Below are 25,038 nucleotides of genomic sequence, written 5' to 3' on the forward strand. Positions count from 1 at the left end.
AAGGCCGAGTGGCTATACATAGAAAAGAATATTGCTGGCAAATTCTCAACAATTCTGCCATGGAGAGAAGTTATTGCTGGTTGAGGCTAAAATCTGACAATACTTTGACATCTAAGGGGTCAATCCAATTAGGTGCGGATTGCGAGTTGCTATTTTCCCTTCTAATTCGCACAGCAAATTTGCAATCTCAATAAGCAACTCTCAATGAACCAGTGAGACTGAATTAGCATTTTTCCATTCGCGACTCCCTAAGGGTGAGAGATGGAAGGGATAAATCTTTATTTTAAGGTTAAAATGACGGGACATTGTGCTGAACCCTTTGGACAACCCCCCCCCTAATTACTAATTAGGCATTTGGAAGTCTCCAATTAGCTTAATTAGTCCAATAATTACATGTAATTTTGGGGGGTAAAAAAATTCCTCAAATTACCCCAAAATCTACTTTTTCGTTAGTTTAGGCCCCCAAAATGTAATTACAATATTTTTTTAATTGGGGGAAAAAAAAAGCTTTTTGTTTTGTTTTTACAATTTTTCAAGGTACCCTTAAAGTACCCCAAAATCGCCTATTTTCCTACTTTTTTTTTTTTTGCATTTTCATTTAATTTATTTGAGATAAAACAAAAAAAAGTTTGCTTTTTATAATTTTTTTTGCATTTTTTTTTTTTTCTAAAAAAAAAAGCACAAATTAGCCATTTGACAACATTGAAAAACCAGCCTTCTATATGGTCCTGCTAACGAAATCAATCTTGGGGGTCCAGGATGGTCTTCCCACTTTTTTATGCACTTCTCACATCTCATTTGGCAGTCAATTCGCACCCCTGCTGTGAGTACCGCGAGTTCTCAGGAGCGCGCATTAGTGCGAAGTCTCTGAGTTTCAAGAAACAAACTTGCAATTCGCACCTAATTGGATAAGTGTTGTATAACTGGGGACATGGGGGCAGATATATCTACAGTCTCCAAACACTTCTGTTTTTTTCCTATACTTGCTCATCACATGCCATGTTATGATGACAACACTGACGTTCCTGGACATCAACCAGTAACAACATTATCCACAACCAAAGATGTATAACAATAGAGAAGAAAGGTAAAAGGCACAGAGGGAATGCACAGGCCACACACTCCAATAGAAATACTCTGTAGAGGAGAAAAAACAAAGATGTCTCAAAAAGTACTATAGTAAAGATGAAAATAAAAAAGCTAATGTTAAGGATATTCTATATAATAAAATCAAGTGCTGATAAGAGGACATAACATACAGTGCATAATAAAATTGAAAGCAGTAATTCCGTTGAAGCTTATTATATGATTGTTATGAAATTCAGTTGGAAGTTCAACCGGAGTTCACTGGTAGGATAAGCCTGCTTGGTTTACTCACACCACATAGATGCGAGAAAAACCTAGCGAGGTATTCCCACCTGTAATTACCTGCAATTCGCGAAGCCACACATCGTGCAAGTTTGCGACTGAACCTCACTTTTAATTGAATCTCCTAAAGGTGCCTACACACTAGACGATTTTACACGATTTGCCCAATTTCGACCCATGGGAACGACAAATTGGGTAAAATATGTCCAAATCGTAAGTGTCCACTCACGATCACGATGTGTGCGTACCTGTTGGTCGTACATCGCATCTTCAGATCTTGCCTGTTGCAGGTAAGATCTGCCAATGTCATACACGATTTAGTGCAATAGATAGATTTTGTGCAAGATCTTTAGTCAGAGCTGCAGGGGAGAGTTCAAGGGAAATTGCTTACGATATTGCATTGTGAGCACATCGTCTAGTGTGTAGGCATAAGAGTTTCTATGCGGCTTCTTTTTTCACTACCGCGTTTCCCCGATAATAAGGCCTACCCCGAAAATAAGCCCTACCCATACTTTTGTAACCCGGTCCAAAATAAGCCCTACCCCGAAAATAAGACCTACCAAAGTCCCATTTTGAGCTGGGAACACTTCATAGACCAGCGTTCCCAGTCATGCAGTGCGCGGGTGACGTCATGATGTCACCCGCACGCTGAGGATCCTGTGCGGCCGCACCTGCTGGATCATGTTAGATCCAGTCAGCGAGCAAGTGAGAAGGACATCCCGGACGGCATCGAGTCAGGTAAGTACCGTACTGTACTGGTGGGTGGGGGATCAATTACAGGGGGGCTTGCACTGCAATAAGGCTGCATAAGGGACACTGCTACAGGGGGGGGCCTGCATAAGCGGCACTGCTACCGTACAAGGGAGGCTGCATAAGGGACACTGCTACGGGGGGGGCCTGCATAAGGGGCACTTCTAAAAGGAGGCCTGCATAAGGGGCACTGCTGTCAATGTTAATTAAAATAAGACCTACCCCGAAAATAAGCCCTATGGTGTTTTTTTGACCAAAAAAAAAAATATGACAGTGTCTTATTATTGGGGAAACACGGTATAAACTAGATCTATCTTTGCTACTATCTGCATGCAGAACATTTTGTTTCATTATTGATACAATCCAGAGGTGGATGAGTCATAGTGGGAGATTCGATTAGCAGCAAGGTCCAGTTGGATCCTCGTACACCAATACCACACAGCAAGAAAACCTTGCACACTTTTGCTTGCACCCTATTGTAGTTATCTGCAATGTGCGTAGTCACACATAACAAACCTCAGAATGAATTGTATCTCATCTATTGGCTGTGATTCAATTCAAAGAGATGATGAATAGTCCCAGGAGGGAGCTCCATGGAGCTATTCAGTTCAGTGCGATGTTTGGTCTGACTAAAGGATTTCTTCTTGTACCCTCCTGGAGGTGCGAGGAGAAATCTGACAAAAGTGCTGTCCGTGCCGCTGTTTGCTGGCTTAGTGCATCGCGGCTGGCACTTTAGTCGGAAAATGCAGGCTCTCACAACTAAACACCAAGGTTAAGTCGTGAGAACCCGCATTCTCCAACCTAACAGCGTGCTGAATTGAATATCTTCGGGAGCTCACTCCCGGGGCTATTCAGCATTTTGCTGAACTGAATTGCAGTATAGTTGCCAAAAGTCAGTATTTTATACATGGAATGGTGCTGGGGGAAACAGAGTTGTCTGATTTGTGCTTCTAAAAGGCAGAAAAAAAAATAATGAACAGAAATTAAGTTTCAGGACCACAAACATTACTAAATATGAAATGTGGGAAATAATGTTTACAAATATGTAGATGTGATGCTAAGGGCACTGTGTTTGTTTTACAGCTAATAAAGTTCAGTATGTAAAGTGTGTGCTGCAGACCCAAGGCTACGGCAGATCGGCTTTCTATGCTCTCCCCCATAGTGGTGAAGAGGGCAGCAGGGAAATACTTCTGGCCTTCTCTTGGCTCTTATGCAGAGTGAAGATACTTGAAATAGTGTTGGAAAAGAACAGCGTGAAAGTGGGCGATCATGTTACAATTTGCATGGTATGTACTTTTCAAATATCTGTAAATGTTTGGCTCAGTTGGTGATATGAACAACTTTAACCCTTCAGTGCTAAGGACGACTGGGAATCCGCATATAGCCCAGAAGTACGCAGGATGAGTGCCACTTGTCTTCAGAGCTGAAGGAGTACAAAGCAGTCAAAATTCTACTTTCAGTACTTCAACCTGTAGTTACTGCCAGTAGGCAATCATGTCATCATTATGCTGGTGCTCATCCCTTTACAACAGAAAAATATATGCTGGGGGATGGGGTAGTGAATTAAATGTAAGAATAGGAAAGAGCGCTATGTGAATCAGTTAAGCATAATAAACATATAAAACGTAACATTGATGTTTATAGTCTTATGTGACTAATTAGGAGGAAGGTCATAGCCTGGTCCGGGTGGTGGTCCGCCTGTGCCCGTGCTAACTGTCCCTACCTTACCGCCGATCTTCTTTGAAATTGCCTCCGTCAGGGGTTTCCTTCTGCTTCTTTGGCGGGGACTTGTTGCGGGCAGTCGGCTGTGCCGCGGCGCAAGTTGATGACGTCCGGCGCCGGATGGTGTACTCGGGCGCTGTCAGAATTCACTTGGCTGCTTCCTCCTTCCTCCTACGCGTTTCAGACCATCTAGGTCCTTTCTTGAGAAAGGACCTAGATGGTCTGAAACGCATAGAAATTAAGGAGGAAGGAGGAAGCAGCCAAGTGAATTCCGACAGCGCCCGAGTAAAACATCCGGCGCCGGGCACAACCTTCCTTTGAATTGCCTTCATGAACACCAGACAATAAGCGTTAACAAGTCCAGACATAAAGGGGTTATAATGCCCAGATCTCCCCCATCCTGGTACCTGGACACTCTGTTTCCCCTCATTTGATCACACGACAATAACACCCTACACTACAGGAACACTAGAAGAGGCAGGGCATGAGTTGTGCTAAAAGTGCTTGATCTCCCCCATACTTGCACCTTCCTTTGAATTGCCTTCATGAACACCAGACAATAAGCCAGACATAAAGGGGTTATAATGCCCAGATCTCCCCCATCCTGTCTTCAATAGACTCAGAGGCATTCTTATTGAGATATGCATTATCATTTTCAATCTTAGATTTTACTATAAAAAACAATGTACAGAAAAGTGCTTATTGTTGTTTTAAAATATTAGACTGAAGCCAAAACATGAATGAAAAAATATTCCACACACGTTTGCTTTTAGTTTACTTTCTTGCAATTAAAAAATGAATAAAACAGTTTAGGTAGATTCTCTTTCCCGTGATGGGAAGTATAAGCAAATAAATGGTATTTTGTGAAATTCAAAAGTCTTCTCAAAATAAGGTTTAATTTGTTTGCGTATTTCATAAACAAATTGCTGATATTGATGTTGGATTGTGACCAGCCTGAAAAACCGAAAACTACAATCTGCACAGTGGGGAGAGAAGCCTCAGCTACAAAGGGGTTAAATTCATACAATTAACTACAGTACAGGTTGCTGGGAAATATGAGAATTGATGATCCGTTCGCACACCAGTGTTTATGAAATGCAGCGAGTGTCAGAAATCATGCAGGAGGTCTGACATCAGAAAGTAATCTCTCTTTTTAGATATAGTCTATATAATCTGTGTATGTGCATGTTCATCTCTTAGAGTAGGGATGTCTTCCCTTGTATGACTAAAGCTAGGTACGCACTATGCAATTTTTTTTTATGATGATCATACTGATAATTGGGACAATTTTTGTTTTCTTTTCTGGCAAAATCATGGTCACGATATCTACTACACACTATACAATTTAAATTAAATACCTGGTGAATTTGCATCTGTCCGCCCACAAGGGTGATGAGTTAATCAGGAAAAAACATAGGAAATCTGGACAGATTATTGAGAATGTGCACACACCGCACGATATCTGGAAATTGTGATTTTCGGTCTTGACCAACAGAGGTGATATTGGAAGGAATGCGTTAGTGGATGTTTTTTAACCATTTTATCGGTGAAACATTCGTTCATACACACTATACAATAAATGAGGACGATCACCCGATTATTCGCAAATCGCCCCGATAATTGTATAGTGTGTAGGTAGCTTAGGAAATAAACTGTATGTACAGTATGTCTACTGGAATTGTTTGTTTTTGGCAGGGAGGGATCTCTATCATTATTTGCCTGCTTTTGGGTCTTCCTTGTCTGTTTATGAAGGCTACAAAAGTGTCCACATACAGTGCACTCGGAAAGTATTCACAGCGCTTCACTTTTTCCACATATTTGTAATTTTACAGCCTTATCCCAAAATGGGATAAATTCATTTTTGTTCTCAAAATTCTACACACAATACCGCATAATGACAACGTGTAAACAGTTTTTTTGAGATTTTTGCAAATTGAATAAAAATAAATAAATTAAGAAAGCACATGTACATAAGTATTCACAGCCTTTGCCATGAAGCTCAAAATTGAGCTCAGGTGCATCCTGTTTCCACTGATCATCTTTGAGATGTTCCTACAGCTTAATTGGAGTCCACTTGTGGTAAATTCAGTTGATTGGATATGATTTTGAAAGGCACACACCTGTCTATATAAGGTCCCACACTTGACAATGTATATCAGAGCACAAACCAAGCATGAAGTCCAAGGAATTCTCTATAGACCTCCGAGACAGGATTGTCTTGAAGCACAAATCTGGGGAAGGGTACAGAAAAATGATTGCTGCTTTGAAGATCCCAATGAGCACAGTGGCCTCCATCATCCGTAAATGGAAGAAATTCGGAACCACCAGGACTCTTCCTAGAGTTGACCGGCCGTCTTAACTGAGCGATCGTGGGAGAAGGGCCCTAATCAGGAAGGTGACCAGGAACCCGATGGTCACTCTGTCAGAGCTACAGCATTCCTCTGTGGTGGTGGCAGCATCATGCTGTGGGGATGTTTTTCAGCGGCAGGAACTGGGAGGCTAGTCAGGCTAGAGGGAAAGATGAATGCAGCAATGTACAGAGACATCCTGGATGAAAACCTGCTCCAGAGTGCTCTTGACCTCAGACCGGGGCGACGGTTCATCTTTCAGCAGGACAACGACCCTAAGCACACAGCCAAGATATCAAAGGAGTGGCTTCAGGACAACTCTGTGAATGTCCTGAGTGGCCCAGCGAGAGCCCAGACTTGAATCCAATTGAACATCTCTGGAGAGATCTGAAAATGACTGTGCACTGATGCTTCCCATCCAACCTGATGGAGCTTGAGAGGTGCTGCAGAGAGGAATGGGCGAAACTGCCCAAAGATAGGTGTGCCAAGCTTGTGGCATCATATTCAAAAAGACATGAGGCTGTAATTGCTGCCAATGGTGCATCAACAAAGTATTGAGCAAAGGGTGTGAATACTTATGTACATGTGATTCTTAGTTGTGAGTTTTTTTAATTAAATTTGCAAAAATCTCAAAACTTTACACGTTGTCATTATTGTGTGTAGAATTTTGAGGACAAAACTGAATTTATTCCATTTTGGAATAATGCTGTAACATAACAAAATGTGGAAAAAGTGAAGCGCTGTGAATACTTTCCGGATGCACTGTACTTCTAGCCTCCTTGCGCGTTAAACAGCCCTTCTAGTCGCGCCATGCTGTGTCCTCACTCTGTGGTGCCGCGCGTCGTTTGGTGCGACTTTTTCCCTTCAAATGTGTCTTATTCTCACAGTGATGTGAAAAGGACGCACACGCCACTTCTTCTGATTAAAATGTGGCATGCGTATATTCTGTGTGCGACTGTGGGTACATGTGCATGCAAAATGCTACGTTGTAGTGTCAGCAGCTGTGACACTATAACGTAGCATTGCGCAAATACACCCGCAGTCGCACACAGAATATTGGCATATTATATCTGCTTTCTCACGGAGTGATTGGTTTATTTATACAGAATACCACAACGCCACTTATCTTCCATTTTTGCCTTGAGCTAATTTGATGTGCAGAGAGCCTACATCTCTCTGATTAGTGAGCTGCTACCAGTTATTCTTTTCCAACATATACTAATCCATGAGATAAAAAATAGAAGGCGACTTCTATAGCCATACATAATATTAGTGTACAGTACTGTGTATACACTCCATTTCTCTAAGCTTTAGATTTCAGAGCTGCATGTCCTGCAGAAGTGTCCTGGCACACCTAGCGACTATTCACCATACGGCACGAGCTGCCAGGCGCTATTGAGCTGCTCTGAGAGGTGTATTGTATTGTAGACGATGGGCTGCTACTTCTAAACGCGCAGGAATGCGTTTTAAACCGGTACGAAGTCTCAGAAAAAGCACACCGGACCTTGGTGACAGAAAAAGCCACGGCTGCTGCACTTTGTATACAGACTCAGGCTCAGTCACACACAGATGATAATGCAGTTCTCTCACATCAAATTGATCAGTGCAAACTAGCACTGTAGCTCTGTCTCTCCCAGTTGTGTTATTTATGCGAATAAGATGCACATTTTGAGCCGAACGGGCTTGGCTGAGACGCACAGAACCTGGCACGCTGAGAGGGGGCTATTCGGCGAGACTTCAGCAATTGTGTATGATGTCAGTGTTTGCAAAATACGCTACAGGCAGAGAGGGACTCAGATTTTAAAAGTGTCCGGGTCCTGGAGGACGTGCTGTCAGCATCTCCCTAACCAATCAGCCCGGCGGCAGCGACTCCCCACCTGATACCTCCATGCTTCCCTCCTCTCAGGTATGACAAGGTAGGAGTGGCTCTGGCTCTCCGTCCTCTCCACTCCCGACGGCCGCTCTCAGAACGCCGCCTGAGACCTCGGTGATACACTAATCCCGGGTGTCACGTTAGGGGCCGCAGCTCTCCGCCCTTTGCTCTCCACTCCTGTCGGCCGCACTCAGGACGCCGATGAGACCTTTGTGATACACACCAGTCGGGTGTCACGTGTTAGTAGGGGCTACAGCACTCTGCTTCCATTGGCCGTACTCCAGGCGGAGCACTGGATGAGCAGAAATGGGCTTCAGCAGGTAACTGCACCCCCCCCCGGGGGCCTCGCATACTCTCAATTTAGGTTACACAGTGTCCTCTTCTCCCAGAGCCATCTAATACCCCACAGGACATGTAGGATCCCCACACATACGACACATCGTAGGGGCAGCAGCCCCCAATCATACAGCCCCCCACACACATAGTTATGGCACAGATACCACTGACACATGCTACACACATAAAACACATTATTAGTCACACTTACTTCATGCATTTTTCACTCACCCTGATGATCAGTCTCTGTTCTCACAGCAATTCACTTACCCTTTTATTACATTCTCAGTGTGGTGTGTTCCACTACAAAAACCTCTACATACAACATTTTGAACTAAGTTTTGTCACACTGTATAAAAATGTACTTGTAAAGAAAAGTATTTAGGATGAAATGACAATGTTTTTTACAATTCACTTGGAAGGGCTTATAGTCTGCGCTCATTTCATATGCTTTATTGATTCGGGTGCTGTTATGGCCATGGTGTCTGCAGAGCTTCCAACGTTGCTGGCGGCACCCGGTACTGGGGGAGGTGTGTGGCCAGGCTGCATCCTTACAAATCATAAAAAATATAATGGGGTGCTAGATCTGGGGGGGGTGCAGGTGCGATTGTGTGCTGGGCTGGGGAGAGAGGCTGCAGGATCCTGGTCCCTGGCGGGCCAGGGACCGGGTATCTGCTGCCCCCACCTCTCAGCGGCCCGGGGGGCTGGGGAGATCCCAGTGATGACACTAAGGGGATGCGGAAGAGATACCTCAAATTATGGGGTTTTCACCTGTGAGGGATGTAAAGGTTTCTTTAAAAGTAATATATGTAGAAAACCTCGGCTACTGGCATGGATTTGAAGGCTATGCTGTATGAATTGAAGTCATTCTGTCTGTGAAAATGTTTTGTATGCTTAAAAATGTACTTATATTTTGGAAGCTCACTGTCCCTAGTTTCTTTGCTTTATAATGACTGCTGCAGATTATTCCATTAGCATGGACAACTATATTGCCTGGTGTTTGGTTCCTGAATTCCCATAGTTACCTATGTGTTTAATGTATGTGGGGTGATCTCATAGCATATGGGTAGTTTTAAAAGCAAAAATTTTTTTAAAGTGAGGGGTCCCTGGGACCCACATTTTTTCCCGCTCAGCGTGATCACTGTGATGTCACATCTAAATTGCTGTGTAAACATAAAGCAGAGATGTGTCCTCATACACTGACCGTCTTTACGCTGATGACGAGTAGCAGACTTTATTTTTCTTAAAATTTTGCCTGAGTGGTGACGCAGATGCAGTGAAAAATCGCTCACAGTGTACTAGAGACACTAAGCTGAGACTTTAACCTCACAGGAATTGGTATTACACACGTACAAAGTCACGGGCTCAGTCTCACACAGATGTACAACTGTCGCACACCCCAGTGTACTCGGTATACTCTAGCAATGCAGTTTTGTCGCTTCCAGTTGTTTTATTTATGTGAATAAGACTCACTTTTTGAGCAGAAAATAAGCTACATGTGGTCAAGTCGCGCAGGACCTGGCGTGCCGAAAGCGTTATTACGCGTGACTGAAGCCACAGTATAAGAGGATACATCTGTACATGTAAAAGCAGCCAGTATTTAGCCTGCATGCAAACAAAATAAGTGTATTTGCATCCCTTGAACGCAACTCAGAATCTGCCCCTATGAATGCAGAAGTAGTGCCCTCCTAGCTACCACTGCAGATAATATACCTTTTATTTGCAAGAATAATTGTATCCATTTTACTTGACAAAGGAAATCACTTTTTTTCTTTTTTTGTAATCTCCAAATCTTCCAGAAAGTTTTGTCTACTTACTTTCTCTAGAGCATCCGTATTGTCTGTCCACATTCTGATTGCTCTGGAGACAGAAGCCATAGCTATACTTGATTTAATTGTTGTACTTACTAAAACATTTAATCTTTTAAAAGATTTTTCCATCTTTCTCTCCTCCGTCCTCTAATGGTATAGTGGTTTTTGCTGATAAACAAGCGAGTGCTTAATCCTCTCTGGGAATAGAGACCCAATTAGTGTTCTCCATCTCTTAAAAGTGAAACATTTTGTTTAATCTCTTAAAATTAGTTGTCCTTTTTCCAGCTGATTCCAATCCTTATCCGGCAAATCTTTAATAATTTTATGTACTTTTAAATACTCTTATAGATTACTTAAAGATTATCTATGCTTGTGGCAAGTTGTTGGTGGTTTATACTGACAAGACGGAGGGGTTAGGAGCTCCAGTCTTACTTTGGTAGCAATTAGAGGTGTTTCCCTGGCGCAAGGTTGTGATGTGCTTCTATTTGGTGGTGGATTCTGTGGTCATAGATGCTAGCATGCTTTTACTGTGTGTCCGCAGGAGTGCTATGCAGCTGTTGGACTTGAAGAGTTCTAAGCCAGTGCAGCTGACACCTGTAAATGAAGGAAATATGCATGAAAGTACAATGCTTTGTAAATGAAATGTGTCCTCAAATAAAATCTCTTCAAAAAAGCATAGATACCTGGAACATTTTGAATCTTTTTCTTTTAAAAAAAATGGGGTTTGCTTACTTTTCTATATTGGAATGCAATATCCGTGTGTGTTACACTTCTATATGTATAACTAACTGGGATACCCGACGTTGCCCGGGTTGAAGACTGGACCTGATGTACACCTGCAATCTTTATTTGTTTACATTGTCCTCGCCTATAACCCCATTTCATTGAACCTTAAAAAAGACCCCACTGTTTGCCTACATACAAGCAAACAGTGGCGTAACTACCATGGGTGCAAGGGATGCTATGGTGCCCGAGCTGTCTCCTTGGTCCACCACTCCCCCTGCACCCTGTCCGGGCCAGTTAGGGTCGCCAAGTGGGGCTCAGGAGGCAGCGGTGTTGATTTGGTGCCGGCCCACCAGCTGACTACAGCTGGCGCACTGACAGGCAGTTATGGAGAGACAGTGCTGCCAATCGCAAGGCAGTCTGAGTTCGCGGACCGGCAGCCAATCAGTCGTAGCGTCTCCTGATTGGCTTGAAACCAGCACCAGATTCAAATTGTGCCAGCATTGTCTGTCCATGTCTGCCGCTGCCTGCCGGAGCGCCAGCTGTAATTAGGCCCAGCCCCAACTCCACACCTGCTGGCTGCTGGAGGGATATGGGGAGGTGAGTTGCTTAGGGAGGCATAATGTGTAAGGGGCACTGCTATTATGTGGAATAATGTGTTATATGGGGCACTACTACTATGTGGCATAATATGTAAAGGGCATTACTGTGTGGTATAATGTGTAAGGGGCACTACTACTGCGTGGCATAATGTGTATAAGGGTTATTACTGTGTGGCATAACCTGAATGGGCTCTGTGTGGGGGCAAATGTATGTGTTTTTTATTTTTTGTTTTGTTTTTTTTTACCTCTGGGGGGGCCTTTTCAGATCTTGCTATGTTGCCCACAAAGTTCTGGTTATACCCTTGTATGAAAACACAGAGGCTATAGATTTAATATGAACTTGCATGAGTCATCAAGTTTGCCCAGACCGAGGTTAAATGCATACTTTTGTAGCTTTCTCACAGGTTTGTGGCAGACTGCCTATTTCCACTGGAGCTAGCCCCGCAAACTGTAATTTAAGAGTGTCCCAATTTTTAAGGGTTGCGTTACATTGTGTCACCCTGACAATGATCAAACTTGGGCAAAAACCTAATCCTGGTCAAACTACACCACTATGCCAAGTTTTGTGGAGCTAGGTCCAAAACTCTGGCCGTGCATAAAGGACAGACAGACATGCTTTATCGCTTATTATATAGATAATTAATTGATCCATGCTCTATTTTTCATATGTTAACCTCCGATTTCCCATACAGTATATTCAATTGAATTAAATCTTTCAAGAAAACATACTTTTTACTTTACAGACCTAATACGGAAAGGGAGCAATTCCTCGCCACAAAGCTTAAAAAAAAAAAAAGCTTATAAAGCATTGTTGGTTTTCTTTCATTTTGGAACAGAATTGGGAGCACCAGCAGCATCACCTACCCTCTTAAACACAGACGATACTGTGTGTGTGTGTGTGTGTGTGTGTGTGTGTGTGTATATATGTATATATATATATATATTATACTGTGTATGTGTGTGTATGTATGCCTGTGTGTGTGTGTATATATGTATATATATATATGTGTATATATATATATATATATTATACTGTGTGTGTGTGTGTGTGTATGTGTATATATATATATATATTAGTGTGTTTATAGATCTAAATAAATGTCACCAAATTTGTCTATTTTTTTTTTAAAAGAATGACCGCGATCTTTCTGATTTAATCTTGACTATGAATAATTCTTATAGAAACCAACAAAGGCTGATACTTGTTCATGCTGTGTGAGGAGAGTGGGTGAATAGAAGGTTGTTTTTCTCAGATGTTCGTTTGTACATGGGCAGTATAACAAAATGTACGCGCTGTACATAAATGGTTTGACATAATTATACTGCTACAATTCTATTTTTACAACTAGCTGTTTTCCTCCACTGGATAACATTATTCATGTATAATGTCCTACTTCATATAAATGATCCCATGCTGTAATAAGTGTGTATATATGTGATCTGAGCTACAAAAATGTTAATCCGGGAGGAAGAAGTCTGACAGGAAGAAAAATGGGAGTTTGGCTTTTCCAAGGGGCAATGGTACATTTACAATTCATTTCTCTGTCTCTAATGTAAAGGGCTTCTCCATCTTGGTGATTGGGGAACAAAAAGTCCCATGTTAGATTATTGTGTGACTTGTTATTCCCAATAGTATACATTTGAATACACTGTGTGTGGGTGCACTGCACTTGGGCAAAATGTTGGTCATAGATGTTGGTATATGTTGGCCAATTTTAAATATAACAGGCTCGTTTTTGGCTTGTAAAATATATAACTTTTTATGCAACTTATATGGCTCCCCAAGATGTGTACAGCTCTGTACTGGAATTACCAATAGAATTATACATTAAGGCATAGGTTAACTATTAACACAAGAATACAACCAAACGTATGGTGGAGGGTGTGGGGGCATGAAGAGCGACTCACTATGGTTAGTAAGTAAGTAATGCTCGGAGTCGCTGGTGTGGGATGGGAGACAAGGGAATAAAGGTGCACAGGTGTCAGGGATAGTGCTAAGATGAGAGAAAAGGGAGAATGAAGGCAGTGGGTCCTGCCTGTGGAGGCTTACAGTCTAAAGCTGGGTACACTCCTTATGACGGAGCTTACAATCTATATTCCCTACCGCATGTACACGCGCACACATACAACCTAGGGTTAATTTTTGGTAAGAGCCAATTAACCTACCAGTATATTCTGAGAGTGTGGGAGGAAACCGGAGCACCCGGAGGAAACCCACGCAAGCACAGGGAGAATATACAAACTCCGCACAGTTAGGGCCGTAGTGGGAATCGAACCCACGACCTCAGTTCTGTGAGGCAGTAATGCTACCCATTACACCGTCTGTGCTGCCCAGATGAAGTCTTATATGTTTAAACAGACGTATGAGGATAATCTGGATCAACCAAAAGGATAAGGTAAGTCTTGTATAAATAAAGAGTCAATAACGCGAGTCTATAAATCTGTACCAGATCGGCAATAACTTTAGGCAGAGTTTTGTATGAGCAAAATATAGATTTTGTGCAAATCAAGATGTTGTAGGTGCCACCTCCGTCACAGCTGAGACCACCTCGGGAATAAGGAACGCCGTATCAGGGTACTTTAGGACACTATCATGCAGTCTAGGTAAGGTTGAATCTACTTACCCAGTAACGATGTCTGCTGGTCCATCTCCTCCCTGCATCCCAGTGAGCTCAGTGGATGTGAATAAGGGGCCCAATATGTGCAGCACGAACACTGACTCAGTGTAACTTGCTTAAAAAGCTATTTTATTGTAAATTCTAATAATAGTACATAGACAAATTCACCCCTATTTAAGGTAAGGAATGGGCAGAGTTGAGGATGGTGCTGTCAATAGATAAAGGAAGGAAGGTGATGGGGTCCTGGGTGGTGGGTGTTTATTATTTTGGAAATAATGGGCACGATTCAATTCAGTGCGATGTAAATAGCGCCGGGAGATAGCTCCCGGAGCTATTCAATTCATCGCGCTGTTAGGTCGGGGAAGGCTCGTTATCGCGCCTTAAACAGGGTGTTTAGGCGCGATAACGGGCATTCCCCGACCTAACTTCCCGGCGCGAGGCTGTTTTCCCAGCGCTAAGGGCAGAAAACAGCCTCGCGCCGGGACTTTAATGATTTCTTCTCTCATCCCTCCGGGGATGAGAGAAGAAATCCGACAAGTCGGACTTGTCAGCGCGGTGTATTGAATAGCTCCGGGAGCTCACTCCCGGAGCTATTTACATCGCGCTGAATAGAATCGAGCCCAATGAGTTTGAGAAAGTGCTGGGACTTCCAGGAGGAGATTGCAGAAAGACTCGACATAGGGATAGGGAGATAGTTCAGGGGAAGATAAGTAAATTTGTGTTTTAACAGCATATAAAGTGCTATTGGAGGCTGAGAAGCCAATGAGCTGTCCAAGAGAGGACGTGCAAAGGCAGAAGAGATAGGAACAGACTCTCGGGGAATATCGACAAGTAGAAGGATAAATTGGGAGGTGGAATCTGAGGAAGAAACAGAGAAGGAGCAGTTAGAGAGGTAGATGGTCAACCAAGAGAGGGCAGAGCAACGTAGACTGAAATAGTAGGGTGTTTGAAGGAAGACAAAGGCGGAATTCAACTAGCTGCAAAAAAACAGCATATCGTGCAAACTTGTACTTGTCGTGCAATCCTATTAGCCTCAACTTTTTACGGGTGCGAATTCTCCATACCATTTGCCTCAAATAGTTTGTACCACCTCCTTTTAGTAAGTGAAAAGTTGTGCAAAACCCCTATGGTTCAGAACCACTGGGACACCCTCCTTAGGCAAAAATATATTTTTAATTAGTTTAATTTGGCCAATAATGACATGTAATTTTTGGGAAGAAAAAGTGCAGGAATATGGGTTAATTGATGTGAGACATGTATATGAGGGTGCTATATGATGTGGGACAGGTATATGCAGGGCCGTAACTAGGGTGGTGCGACCAGTGCCATGGCACAGGGCACCGCAGGGCAGGGGGTGCTGTTTGGGCCTATCACTTTTTTTGTTTATTATCATTCTCACTTGTAGCTTCCTCTTTTTTCATCCCCAGCATCTCCTGGCCTCCCCTATCTCTTCCCTGGCCCTTCCCCATGAAGCCATGGCCCTTTTTCAGGTGCACTATCTTATGTCCCTATTTCTACTTCAGGGTCCATAGGGTATCCACAGGATACCTTGGGTATAGGTGTGACGTCAGTCATCGGGCAGCAAAGAGTTAAGCTTTCAGCCTCCCAGGATGCACTAGGTCCCCCTCCTATACCCCGCCCCCGAGCCAAGGCACCTCAGTTTAGTTTGGTGCCCGGCCGGAGTCGGGTGCACCTGTCGGAGTGGGGGCTAGAAGAGCCCCTGAAGCTTTCTTCTATGCAGCTGTGGCTGCACATCTGGATGTACAGCATGGACAGTCAGTCCTGACGTCCATGCTGTCTTCCCTACACCCCCGCCGGTACTAGAACGCCGGTACCGATCCGGGGATGCTGGTGAGCATCTGGGGTCACAGCTAGCGGTGACCCCAGATGTTCCGGACCATGGCCGGATTGAAGGGGGACAAAGGTAAGCAGCGGGGTCCCGCGGTGGGTCCCCGCTGATCACATGGTCCTGAGTCCCCAGGCAGGGGGCTCCCTGGGGACTGGCTGCAGCGTGGAGCCAGGCGACCAACCTGCGCTTCCACTACCCCCTGGGACAGCGGACCGTAGCAGAGCGGTAGCGCTGCGGCGTCCCAGGGGTTAAATGCATGCCAGGGGAGTGCGCCTTCCCTGTCTCACAGCCGGCGCCTCCCCTGCTGCACACAGCCCTCTCTGCACGCTGCCGACTGGTCCTGTGGCAGCCTCCTCCCCCAGGCCAGCCTCCTCTCTGCTCCTCGGCGGCCATCTTCCTCTGAACGCATGGTGAACGCTGCTGGAAGCCTGGACGGAAGCATCGTGGTCTGGGTCCCCCCGCATTCCTCTCCTCCGATTTGGGTCAGGTCTGTGTATGCTGCGCTGTGTCCTACCAGGCCCTGTGTCTGCGTAGTTGATTGATCAGCGCTGTTAGTGCAGGAATTGATTTTCTTTGCATTGTATGTGACTGTGCTAGCGCTGCTGCCTGTAACTTTTCTTCTAAACTGTCAGCTTTATTACTATCCCTGTTCTTTCTGCTAAGCCCTTGCGGTGCGGTGCTGCAGGGTGGTCTCTCGCCTATTTGATATATAATTGGTGAGAGGGGTCACATACTTGGTGCCATCATGTCTGAAAGTGATTTTCCTCTCCGGCTACAGTGTACTACGTGTAAAGTACCGTTGCTGGAGGCGGAGGGTAGCGCGGAGGGCCTCTGCCGGCAGTGTTTGTCCATGGCGCGGCCTCTTACGGTTACAGCACCGGTACAGGAGCCGCCCTGGGCTTGTTTAGCTCAGGCACTTACAACCTTAGTGGGCCAGTTAGCTCCGCAACCCGCGTTTACACCGATGGGTTTGTCCCAGCAGTCAGTGGTGTCGTCACCCATGCAGGGTTTCCCACGACAATTGGTGGTACCCCACAGTCTCCCTATTTCCCCGCTCCCGGTTTCTCAGGAGCCGGCGTGGGTTAACTCCCTGACGAGTTCTGTACAGCACTTGTCGGATGTGTTGCAAGGGGAGTCTGTGATCCGGCCACATAAACGGCCGGTGGCGTCTCTGTCGGCTCCTTATGAGGATGACGAGGGGACGTCTGATGATGGGGAGATTCTGGATCCTTACGATCAGGAACCTCTCCATACTAAGGACGCTGACGCTAAGTCCAAGGTATATATTCCTGGACTTATTCGGGCAGTCCGCACAGCCTTGGTGATTGAGGACGAAGTTCCCCCAGCGGCTAAATCTAAGTACGCCTTTTTTAAAGATGTGAAGGGCGATGCCACAGTCTTTCCTCTTTCAGGTCAGTTAGTGGACCATTTAGAGGAGGCGTGGAAACAGCCTGGCAAAAGATACCAGCCGCAGAGGTGCCTGGCGGTGGCTTATCCGTTCGCGGATAATTATTTTGCAAAGTGGGAATCCCCTCCACAGGTGGATTCTCACGTGACCCGTCTTGTCCGTAGTGCCACATTGCCGATGCCATCCATGTCCTCCCTTAAGGATGCTACGGACCGCAAGGTGGAGATCTGCCTGAAGTCCGCTTATTCCCTTGCGGTGGGGTCACCTCGACCGGCTATGGCCATTTGCTGGGTTGCCAGAGCGATGGAGCGCTGGGCGGATTCATTAGAGGCATCTTTTGATTCCGACTGTCCGGCCGAACAGGCGGAGTTGATTGGTAATCTCCGTGATTCGGCCACTTATATCAACGAGGCGGCCTTAGACATTAGTACTCTGGTGTCTACAATTTCTTCAGCAGCGGTGGCTGCTCGTCGCACCTTGTGGTTGCGATCCTGGAAGGCGGACGCAGATTCCAAAAGGGGTCTGGAGGCGTTGCCATTTACCGGAGAAGTTCTCTTCGGTCCGGATCTGGATAAGATTGTGGCCACGCTGGCGGCAGCTAAATTGGCTTGTCTTCCGTCGGCCGCTGCTCCTTCTGGTTCTGGACCATCGTCATTTCGGTCATCTAGGGCCCAGGGCAGGCCCAAACCACAGTCGTTTCCTCGACAGGCTGGCCCTAAGAAATCGGCCAAGCCCCGGAAGCAGGCATGGAGTACCAGACGTCCGGCCCCCAAGCCAGATGACAAGCCTGCGGCCTGACGGTCCGGGCCTCCCTTTGGGGGATCCCAAAGTGGGAGGCCGCCTGCTGCAGTTCGCCCAGTGTTGGTCGGTCACTACGACAGACACTTGGGTTCTCGAGGTGGTCTCCCACGGGTACGCCCTCTCCTTCTGGCACAGACCCCCGGCTCGATTCTTCACCACGGGTCTACCATCAGACCGGAACAAGGCTACGGAGCTGCGGAAGGTATTGCACACTATGCTCCAGGCTGGAGTTATAGTGCCTGTTCCATTCTCCCAGAGGGGCCAGGGTTTCTATTCAAATCTTTTTTTGGTACAGAAACCCAATGGGTCGTATCGTCCGATTCTCAACCTCAAAGCTCTCAACAGGTCTTTGCGGGTACCGAAGTTTCGGATGGAGACCCTACGGTCCATCATTCTGGCGCTGGAACCTGGGGACTACATGGTGTCCTTGGACATACAGGACGCTTACCTGCATGTCCCTATTCTTTTGCGCCATCAACAGTTCCTCAGGTTTGCAATCCGCAGCGACCACTTCCAGTTTCGGGCGTTACCTTTTGGCCTGGCGACAGCACCACGTGTTTTCACCAAGGTGATGGCGGTCATGGCTTCTCTGCGGCTGCAGGGAGTCCGCATGTTGCCGTACTTGGACGACCTGTTATTGGTGGCAGGATCTCCAGAGCTCCTTCTACGCCACTTGGACCTGACCATTGCGCTACTGCAACGGCACGGCTGGATAATCAACTGGCAGAAGTCCACTCTAATCCCGTCCCGGAGGATTCTGCACCTCGGAGCCTTATTGGACTCGGAACAGCAGAGGATCTTCGTGACGGAGGAAAAGATCTCTGCTTTACAGTCGAGGGTGCGCAGTTGTCTGCTCAGTCGCCGGGTGTCTCTACACTTGGTGATGAGGTTACTGGGCTCCATGGTGTCGGTGTTCGACATGGTGGAATATGCCCAGTTTCACTCCAGACCTCTGCAGCACCTGATTCTGTCCAAGTGGAACGGGCTGCCGCAGTCTCTGAAGTCCCAGACAATTGTGCTCACCCCGGAGGTTCGCTTGTCCCTTGCCTGGTGGTTACAGACGACCCATCTCAGCGGGGGACGTCCGTTCTGGGTTCCAAATTGGGTCCTGTTGACAACGGACGCCAGTCTTCGGGGCTGGGGAGCAGTTTCGGGTCCACACTTGTTCCAGGGCAGGTGGACGCCGACAGAAGCGGAGCTTCCAATCAATATCTTGGGACTCCGTGCGGTCTTCAATGCTCTCCAGCAGGCACATCGGGTTCTCCAGGGTCGTCCGGTACAGGTCCAGTCGGACAACGCTACCACCGTGGCCTACATAAACAGGCAAGGAGGAACCCGAAGTCGGGCGGCTCTCGTGGAGGTCTCTCGGATCCTGGTATGGGCGGAGCGCAATCTTCCGGCCATATCAGCGGCCTTCATCCTGGGAGTGCTAAATTGGGAGGCGGACTTTCTAAGTCGCCAGGACGTTCATCCGGGGGAATGGTCCCTGCACCCGGACGTTTTTCAACTGCTGGTGGACAGATGGGGTCTTCCAGAGATCGACCTCATGGCGTCCCGGCACAACAACAAGTTGCCGGTGTACGGGTCTAGCACAAGAGACGGAGGGGCGTCTCTGGTGGATGCTCTGTCCGTCCGGTGGACGTTCCGGTTCGCATACCTGTTCCCTCCGGTCTCCCTTCTTCCACGGGTAATCCGGAAATTCAAACAGGAAGGAGGCACGCTCCTGTTGATAGCTCCCGCGTGGCCCAGACGGCACTGGTTCTCAGACCTTCAGGGTCTGTCCGTGGACAGTCCTCTGCGGTTGCCGCTACGACCGGACCTTCTGTCTCAGGGTCCTTGCCTTCACCCAGACCTGACTCGGCTGTCTTTGACGGCGTGGCTGTTGAGACGGCCATGCTGAGGTCCCGGGTGTTTTCCAGCTCTGTGGTGCGTACCATGTTGCGAGCTCGGAAACCGTCTTCCGCGAGGATATACCATCGCGTGTGGCATACGTTCTCCCAGTGGTGTCGACCGAGAGGTTATGCACCGTGGGAGTTTCGTCTGCTTCGGATTCTCGCCTTCCTACAAGCGGGACTAGATCATGGGCTTCGCCTTGCTTCTTTGAAGGTACAGGTTTCGGCCCTATCTGTCTGGTTTCACCGTAGGATTGCTACAATCCCGGATGTGCGCACCTTTATGCAAGGTGTTCTCCGCATTCAACTGCCCTTTGTTCCACCTGTTGCGCCTTGGGATTTGGCTGTGGTCCTGAGGGCTCTCCAAGGACCGCCGTTTGAACCACTGGGCTCAGTGGATCTTAAATGGCTGACAGCTAAGACTGTTTTCCTTCTGGCTATTGCTTCGGCCAGACGTGTTTCTGATTTAGGGGCTCTTTCTTGTAGACCCCCTTTCTTGGTTTTTCATGGGAACAGGGCAGTGCTCCGCACTCGGCCTGAGTTTCTTCCCAAAGTTGTTTCCCAGTTTCATGTTAACGAGGAAATCGTTGTTCCGGCCTTTAACTCACCGGGTCTTTCCATGGGTGAGGCCTCTTTGGATGTTGTGCGGGCCTTAAGGACTTATGTTGACTGCACTTCTTCGTTTAGGAAGTCGGACGCTTTGTTTGTCCTCTATGGCTTCCGTAAAAAGGGTTGGCCTGCCTCAAAGCAAACTTTGGCAGCCTGGATCCGTATGGCTATTTCTGAAGCTTATCTTCATGAAGGCCTACCGGTTCCTCCTTCTCTGAAGGCTCATTCCACTAGGTCTGTGGGTCCTTCGTGGGCAGCTCGACGTGGTGCCTCTGCAGTCCAGATCTGCAAGGCTGCTACGTGGTCCTCTGTCCATACCTTCGTGAGGTATTACAGGTTTGACACCTTCGCCTCTCAGGATGCTTCCTTCGGGCGGCGGATTCTCCTTTCTGCACAGGAGCGTCCCCACCCTTAAAGGATACTGCTTTGGGACATCCCCAAGGTATCCTGTGGATACCCTATGGACCCTGAAGTAGAAAATATGAGATATGGTAAGAACTTACCCTTGTTATCTCTATTTCTACGAAGTCCATAGGGTTCCACAGGACTCCCGCCCTGTCGCACCTGTGCTGCAGATGGGCTTTGCTCTGGTCACCGGTTTTTCCGTCTCCCTCTGGTGAGCATGTGATTCTTGTGTGTGTCCAGATCTTTTTTTCTCTCTCTTCCTTCTCCTCCTCCGGCCTATGGCTTGATAACTAACTGAGGTGCCTTGGCTCGGGGGCGGGGTATAGGAGGGGGACCTAGTGCATCCTGGGAGGCTGAAAGCTTAACTCTTTGGTGCCCGATGACTGACGTCACACCTATACCCAAGGTATCCTGTGGAACCCTATGGACTTCCTAGAAATAGAGATAACAAGGGTAAGTTCTTACCATATCTCATATTTTTTTAAAAATAGGGAGGGAGGGGCACCAATGCTCTCTCTGGCACAGGGCACCAAAAAGTCTAGTTACGGCTCTGGGTATATGAGGGTGCTATATTATGTGGGACAGGTATGAGGGTGCTATATGATGTGGGACAGGTATATGAGGGTGCTATTATAATGTGGGACAGGTATATGGGGGTGCTATGAGTGGGACAGGTATATGAGGTGCTATATGATGTGGGACAGGTATATGAGGTGCTATATGATGTGGGACAGGTATATGAGGGTGCTATATTATGTGGGACAGGTATATGAGGGTGCTATATTATGTGGGACAGGTATATGGGAGTGCTCTATGATGTGGGACAGGTATATGAGGGTGCTATTATGATGTGGGACAGGTATATGAGGGTGCTATATGAATGGTACAGGTATATGAGGGTGCTATTATGATGTGAGACAGGTATATGAGGGTGCTATATGAATGGTACAGGTATATGAGGGTGCTATTATGATGTGGGACAGGTATATGAGGGTGCTATTATGATGTGGGACAGGTATATGAGGGTGCTATTATGTGGGACAGGTATATGGGGGTGCTATATGATGTGGGACAGGTATATGGGGGTGCTATATGATGTGGGACAGGTATGAGGGTGCTATGAGTGGGACAGGTATATGAGGGTGCTATATGATGTGGGACAGGTACATGGGGGTGCTATATGATGTTGGACAGGTATATGGAGGTGCTATATGATGTGGGACAGGTATATGGAGGTGCTATATGATGTGGGACAGGTATATGGGGGTGCTATGAGTGGGACAGGTATATGAGGGTGCTATATGATGTGGGACAGGTATATGGGGGTGCTATGAGTGGGACAGGTATATGGGGGTGCTATGAGTGGGACAGGTATATGGGGGTGCTATATGATGTTGGACAAGTATATGAGGGTATTTCACAACAGAAGGGAAGAGAAAAGAGAAAAGAAAGCAACTATTTCTGGTCTGGTGCACTAACAGGCTTACACATATGTAAATCTGATCTCCTCAGGAAAATTAATTAAAATATAACTTTTATTAGGTATTAATAAAATATGATGCGTCCAATGTAGTCAAATAAAGGCGAAATATAAAATGAAATAAAGTAAGGTAAGAGAAAGTAGGATATATTGAAAATAAGTAATTAAAACACCTCCTGTGTCTGCCGGATATAAATAACCATGATTTTTATACACTGCATATGGATGGCACAATCGTGATGGGATGCATAGATCTGCGATATATAAAATATCTCTATGAATATAACTGCACAGAAATCCCCCACACTTATGCACCCCTCAAAACACTGGATAATGATCTCTTAATGAAGCACATAAATATTTATACATATAAATATATTGAGGAATAATGTTAGGCAGAGAGTCACAGTCGCTCTTATATCTGCTTTATAATTCCACCAATTTTGAGAATACCCAGGGGGGAGGAAATATACTGCACGTATGAATGTGCATCCTTAGATCATATGGATGTGCCGCATCATTACTAATAGTAGTATTGCAGAGTTATATATTTTTTGTGCTTAGATCACTGTCCCAGAGATGGGTAAAGTGATATGCAATCCCGCATATGATTTCTGTGCGGTTACCCTCACAGATGTTAACCCCTTATCACCATATCTGGCTCAGATAGTGTCATGATATATGAGAATCACAACAATTATATATCCAAATGTATCTATGAGTCCTCACACGACAAATTAGATACTTGGTGTCGATTCACATACAATGTTTTTATCTATTTAAATATACACAGGACACTAAGTACCTTGTGAGAATATTTTCTACAATATCTAGACACTTTGGCTGAATTCAATATAACCATTCATTTAGGATAAATGAGTAATACTATTTAAGATATATGGTGGGGCTTGTGCAGTTATATTCATAGAGATATTTTATATATCGCAGATCTATGCATCCCATCACGATTGTGCCATCCATATGCAGTGTATAAAAATCATGGTTATTTATATCCGGCAGACACAGGAGGTGTTTTAATTACTTATTTTCAATATATCCTACTTTCTCTTACCTTACTTTATTTCATTTTATATTTCGCCTTTATTTGACTACATTGGACGCATCATATTTTATTAATACCTAATAAAAGTTATATTTTAATTAATTTTCCTGAGGAGATAAGATTTACATATGTGTAAGCCTGTTAGTGCACCAGACCAGAAATAGTTGCTTTCTTTTCTCTTTTCTCTTCCCTTCTGTTGTGAAATATATATTACTGAAACAACGAAGTCTGGGGGCACCTCCGGAAACTAGAAATATTTAATAACTGTTGGAGTTATATAGGCTTGAAAGCTATATTATATTATATACATATTAAGAATATCCACCACCTCAGGTTTAAGATCACTATCACGTAATCAGTGCGGGACCACTTTCGATGTAAAAAAAAGTATATGAGGGTGCTATATGATGTGGGACAGGTATATGGGGTGCTATATGATGTGGGACAGGTATATGGGGTGCTATATGATGTGGGACAGGTATATGAGGGTGCTATGTGTGGGACAGGTATATGGGGGTGCTATATGATGTGGGACAGGTATATGAGGGTGCTATGTGTGGGACAGGTATATGGGGGTGCTATTATGATGTGGGACAGCTATATGGGGGTGCTATATGATGTGGGACAGGTATATGGGGGTGCTATATGATGTGGGACAGGTATATGGGGGTGCTATATGATGTAGGACAGGTATATGAGGGTGCTATGTGTGGGACAGGTATATGAGGGTGCTATGTGTGGGACAGGTATATGAGGGTGCTATGTGTGGGACAGGTATATGAGGGTGCTATGTGTGGGACAGGTATATGAGGGTGCTATGTGTGGGACAGGTATATGAGGGTGCTATGTGTGGGACAGGTATATGAGGGTGCTATGTGTGGGACAGGTATATGAGGGTGCTATGTGTGGGACAGGTATATGAGGGTGCTATGTGTGGGACAGGTATATGAGGGTGCTATGGGACAGGTGTTAACATTGCAGGTGTTTTTTTTTTTTTAAAGTGTCTTTAAATGTCACAAATATACTTATAGGCATTTTAATGCACCCCAATATAAAAATAACATTTATTTTGCCAAAAAACACTTGCTCTCAATCATTATTTCACTGTTTTAGAAACATTCATATAACAACCATTTCACACATTTTAAGAACTTCAAATACTTTTATTATGGCCACTGATACACTTTTATTGTTATCCTATATCCGTTTGGCTTTTTTGGGGTACAGGCAGACTTCACCATTATACCTATACTTATCAAAGCAAAATATATGAAAAATGATCGCGCAAATGCCGTATCTCGACTTTTGTAATATGATTGCGTGAAAAATGCGGATGCACATAGCCGCAATAATCGGTAAAAACCTGCAAAGGGTGTGAAA

The 25,038-nt window shown here is 45.5% G+C and overlaps 1 protein-coding gene across 1 annotated transcript in view; it reads left to right on the forward strand.

The window, feature by feature from the left end:
- LOC148517063 (tubulin epsilon and delta complex protein 1-like) overlaps positions 1-25,038 on the forward strand; it is a 93,696-nt gene that overhangs the window by 24,148 nt on the left and 44,510 nt on the right. Inside the window, exon 4 of the mRNA XM_088479168.1 lies at positions 3,202-3,404. Within this exon, the coding sequence (XP_088335294.1) occupies positions 3,202-3,404 (203 nt within the window). The remainder of the gene's footprint in view (positions 1-3,201; positions 3,405-25,038) is intronic.

This window comes from Taudactylus pleione, unplaced genomic scaffold (genome assembly GCF_031769625.1).
Source record: "Taudactylus pleione unplaced genomic scaffold, aTauple2 ptg000227l, whole genome shotgun sequence".
Classification (NCBI taxonomy): domain Eukaryota; kingdom Metazoa; phylum Chordata; class Amphibia; order Anura; family Myobatrachidae; genus Taudactylus; species Taudactylus pleione.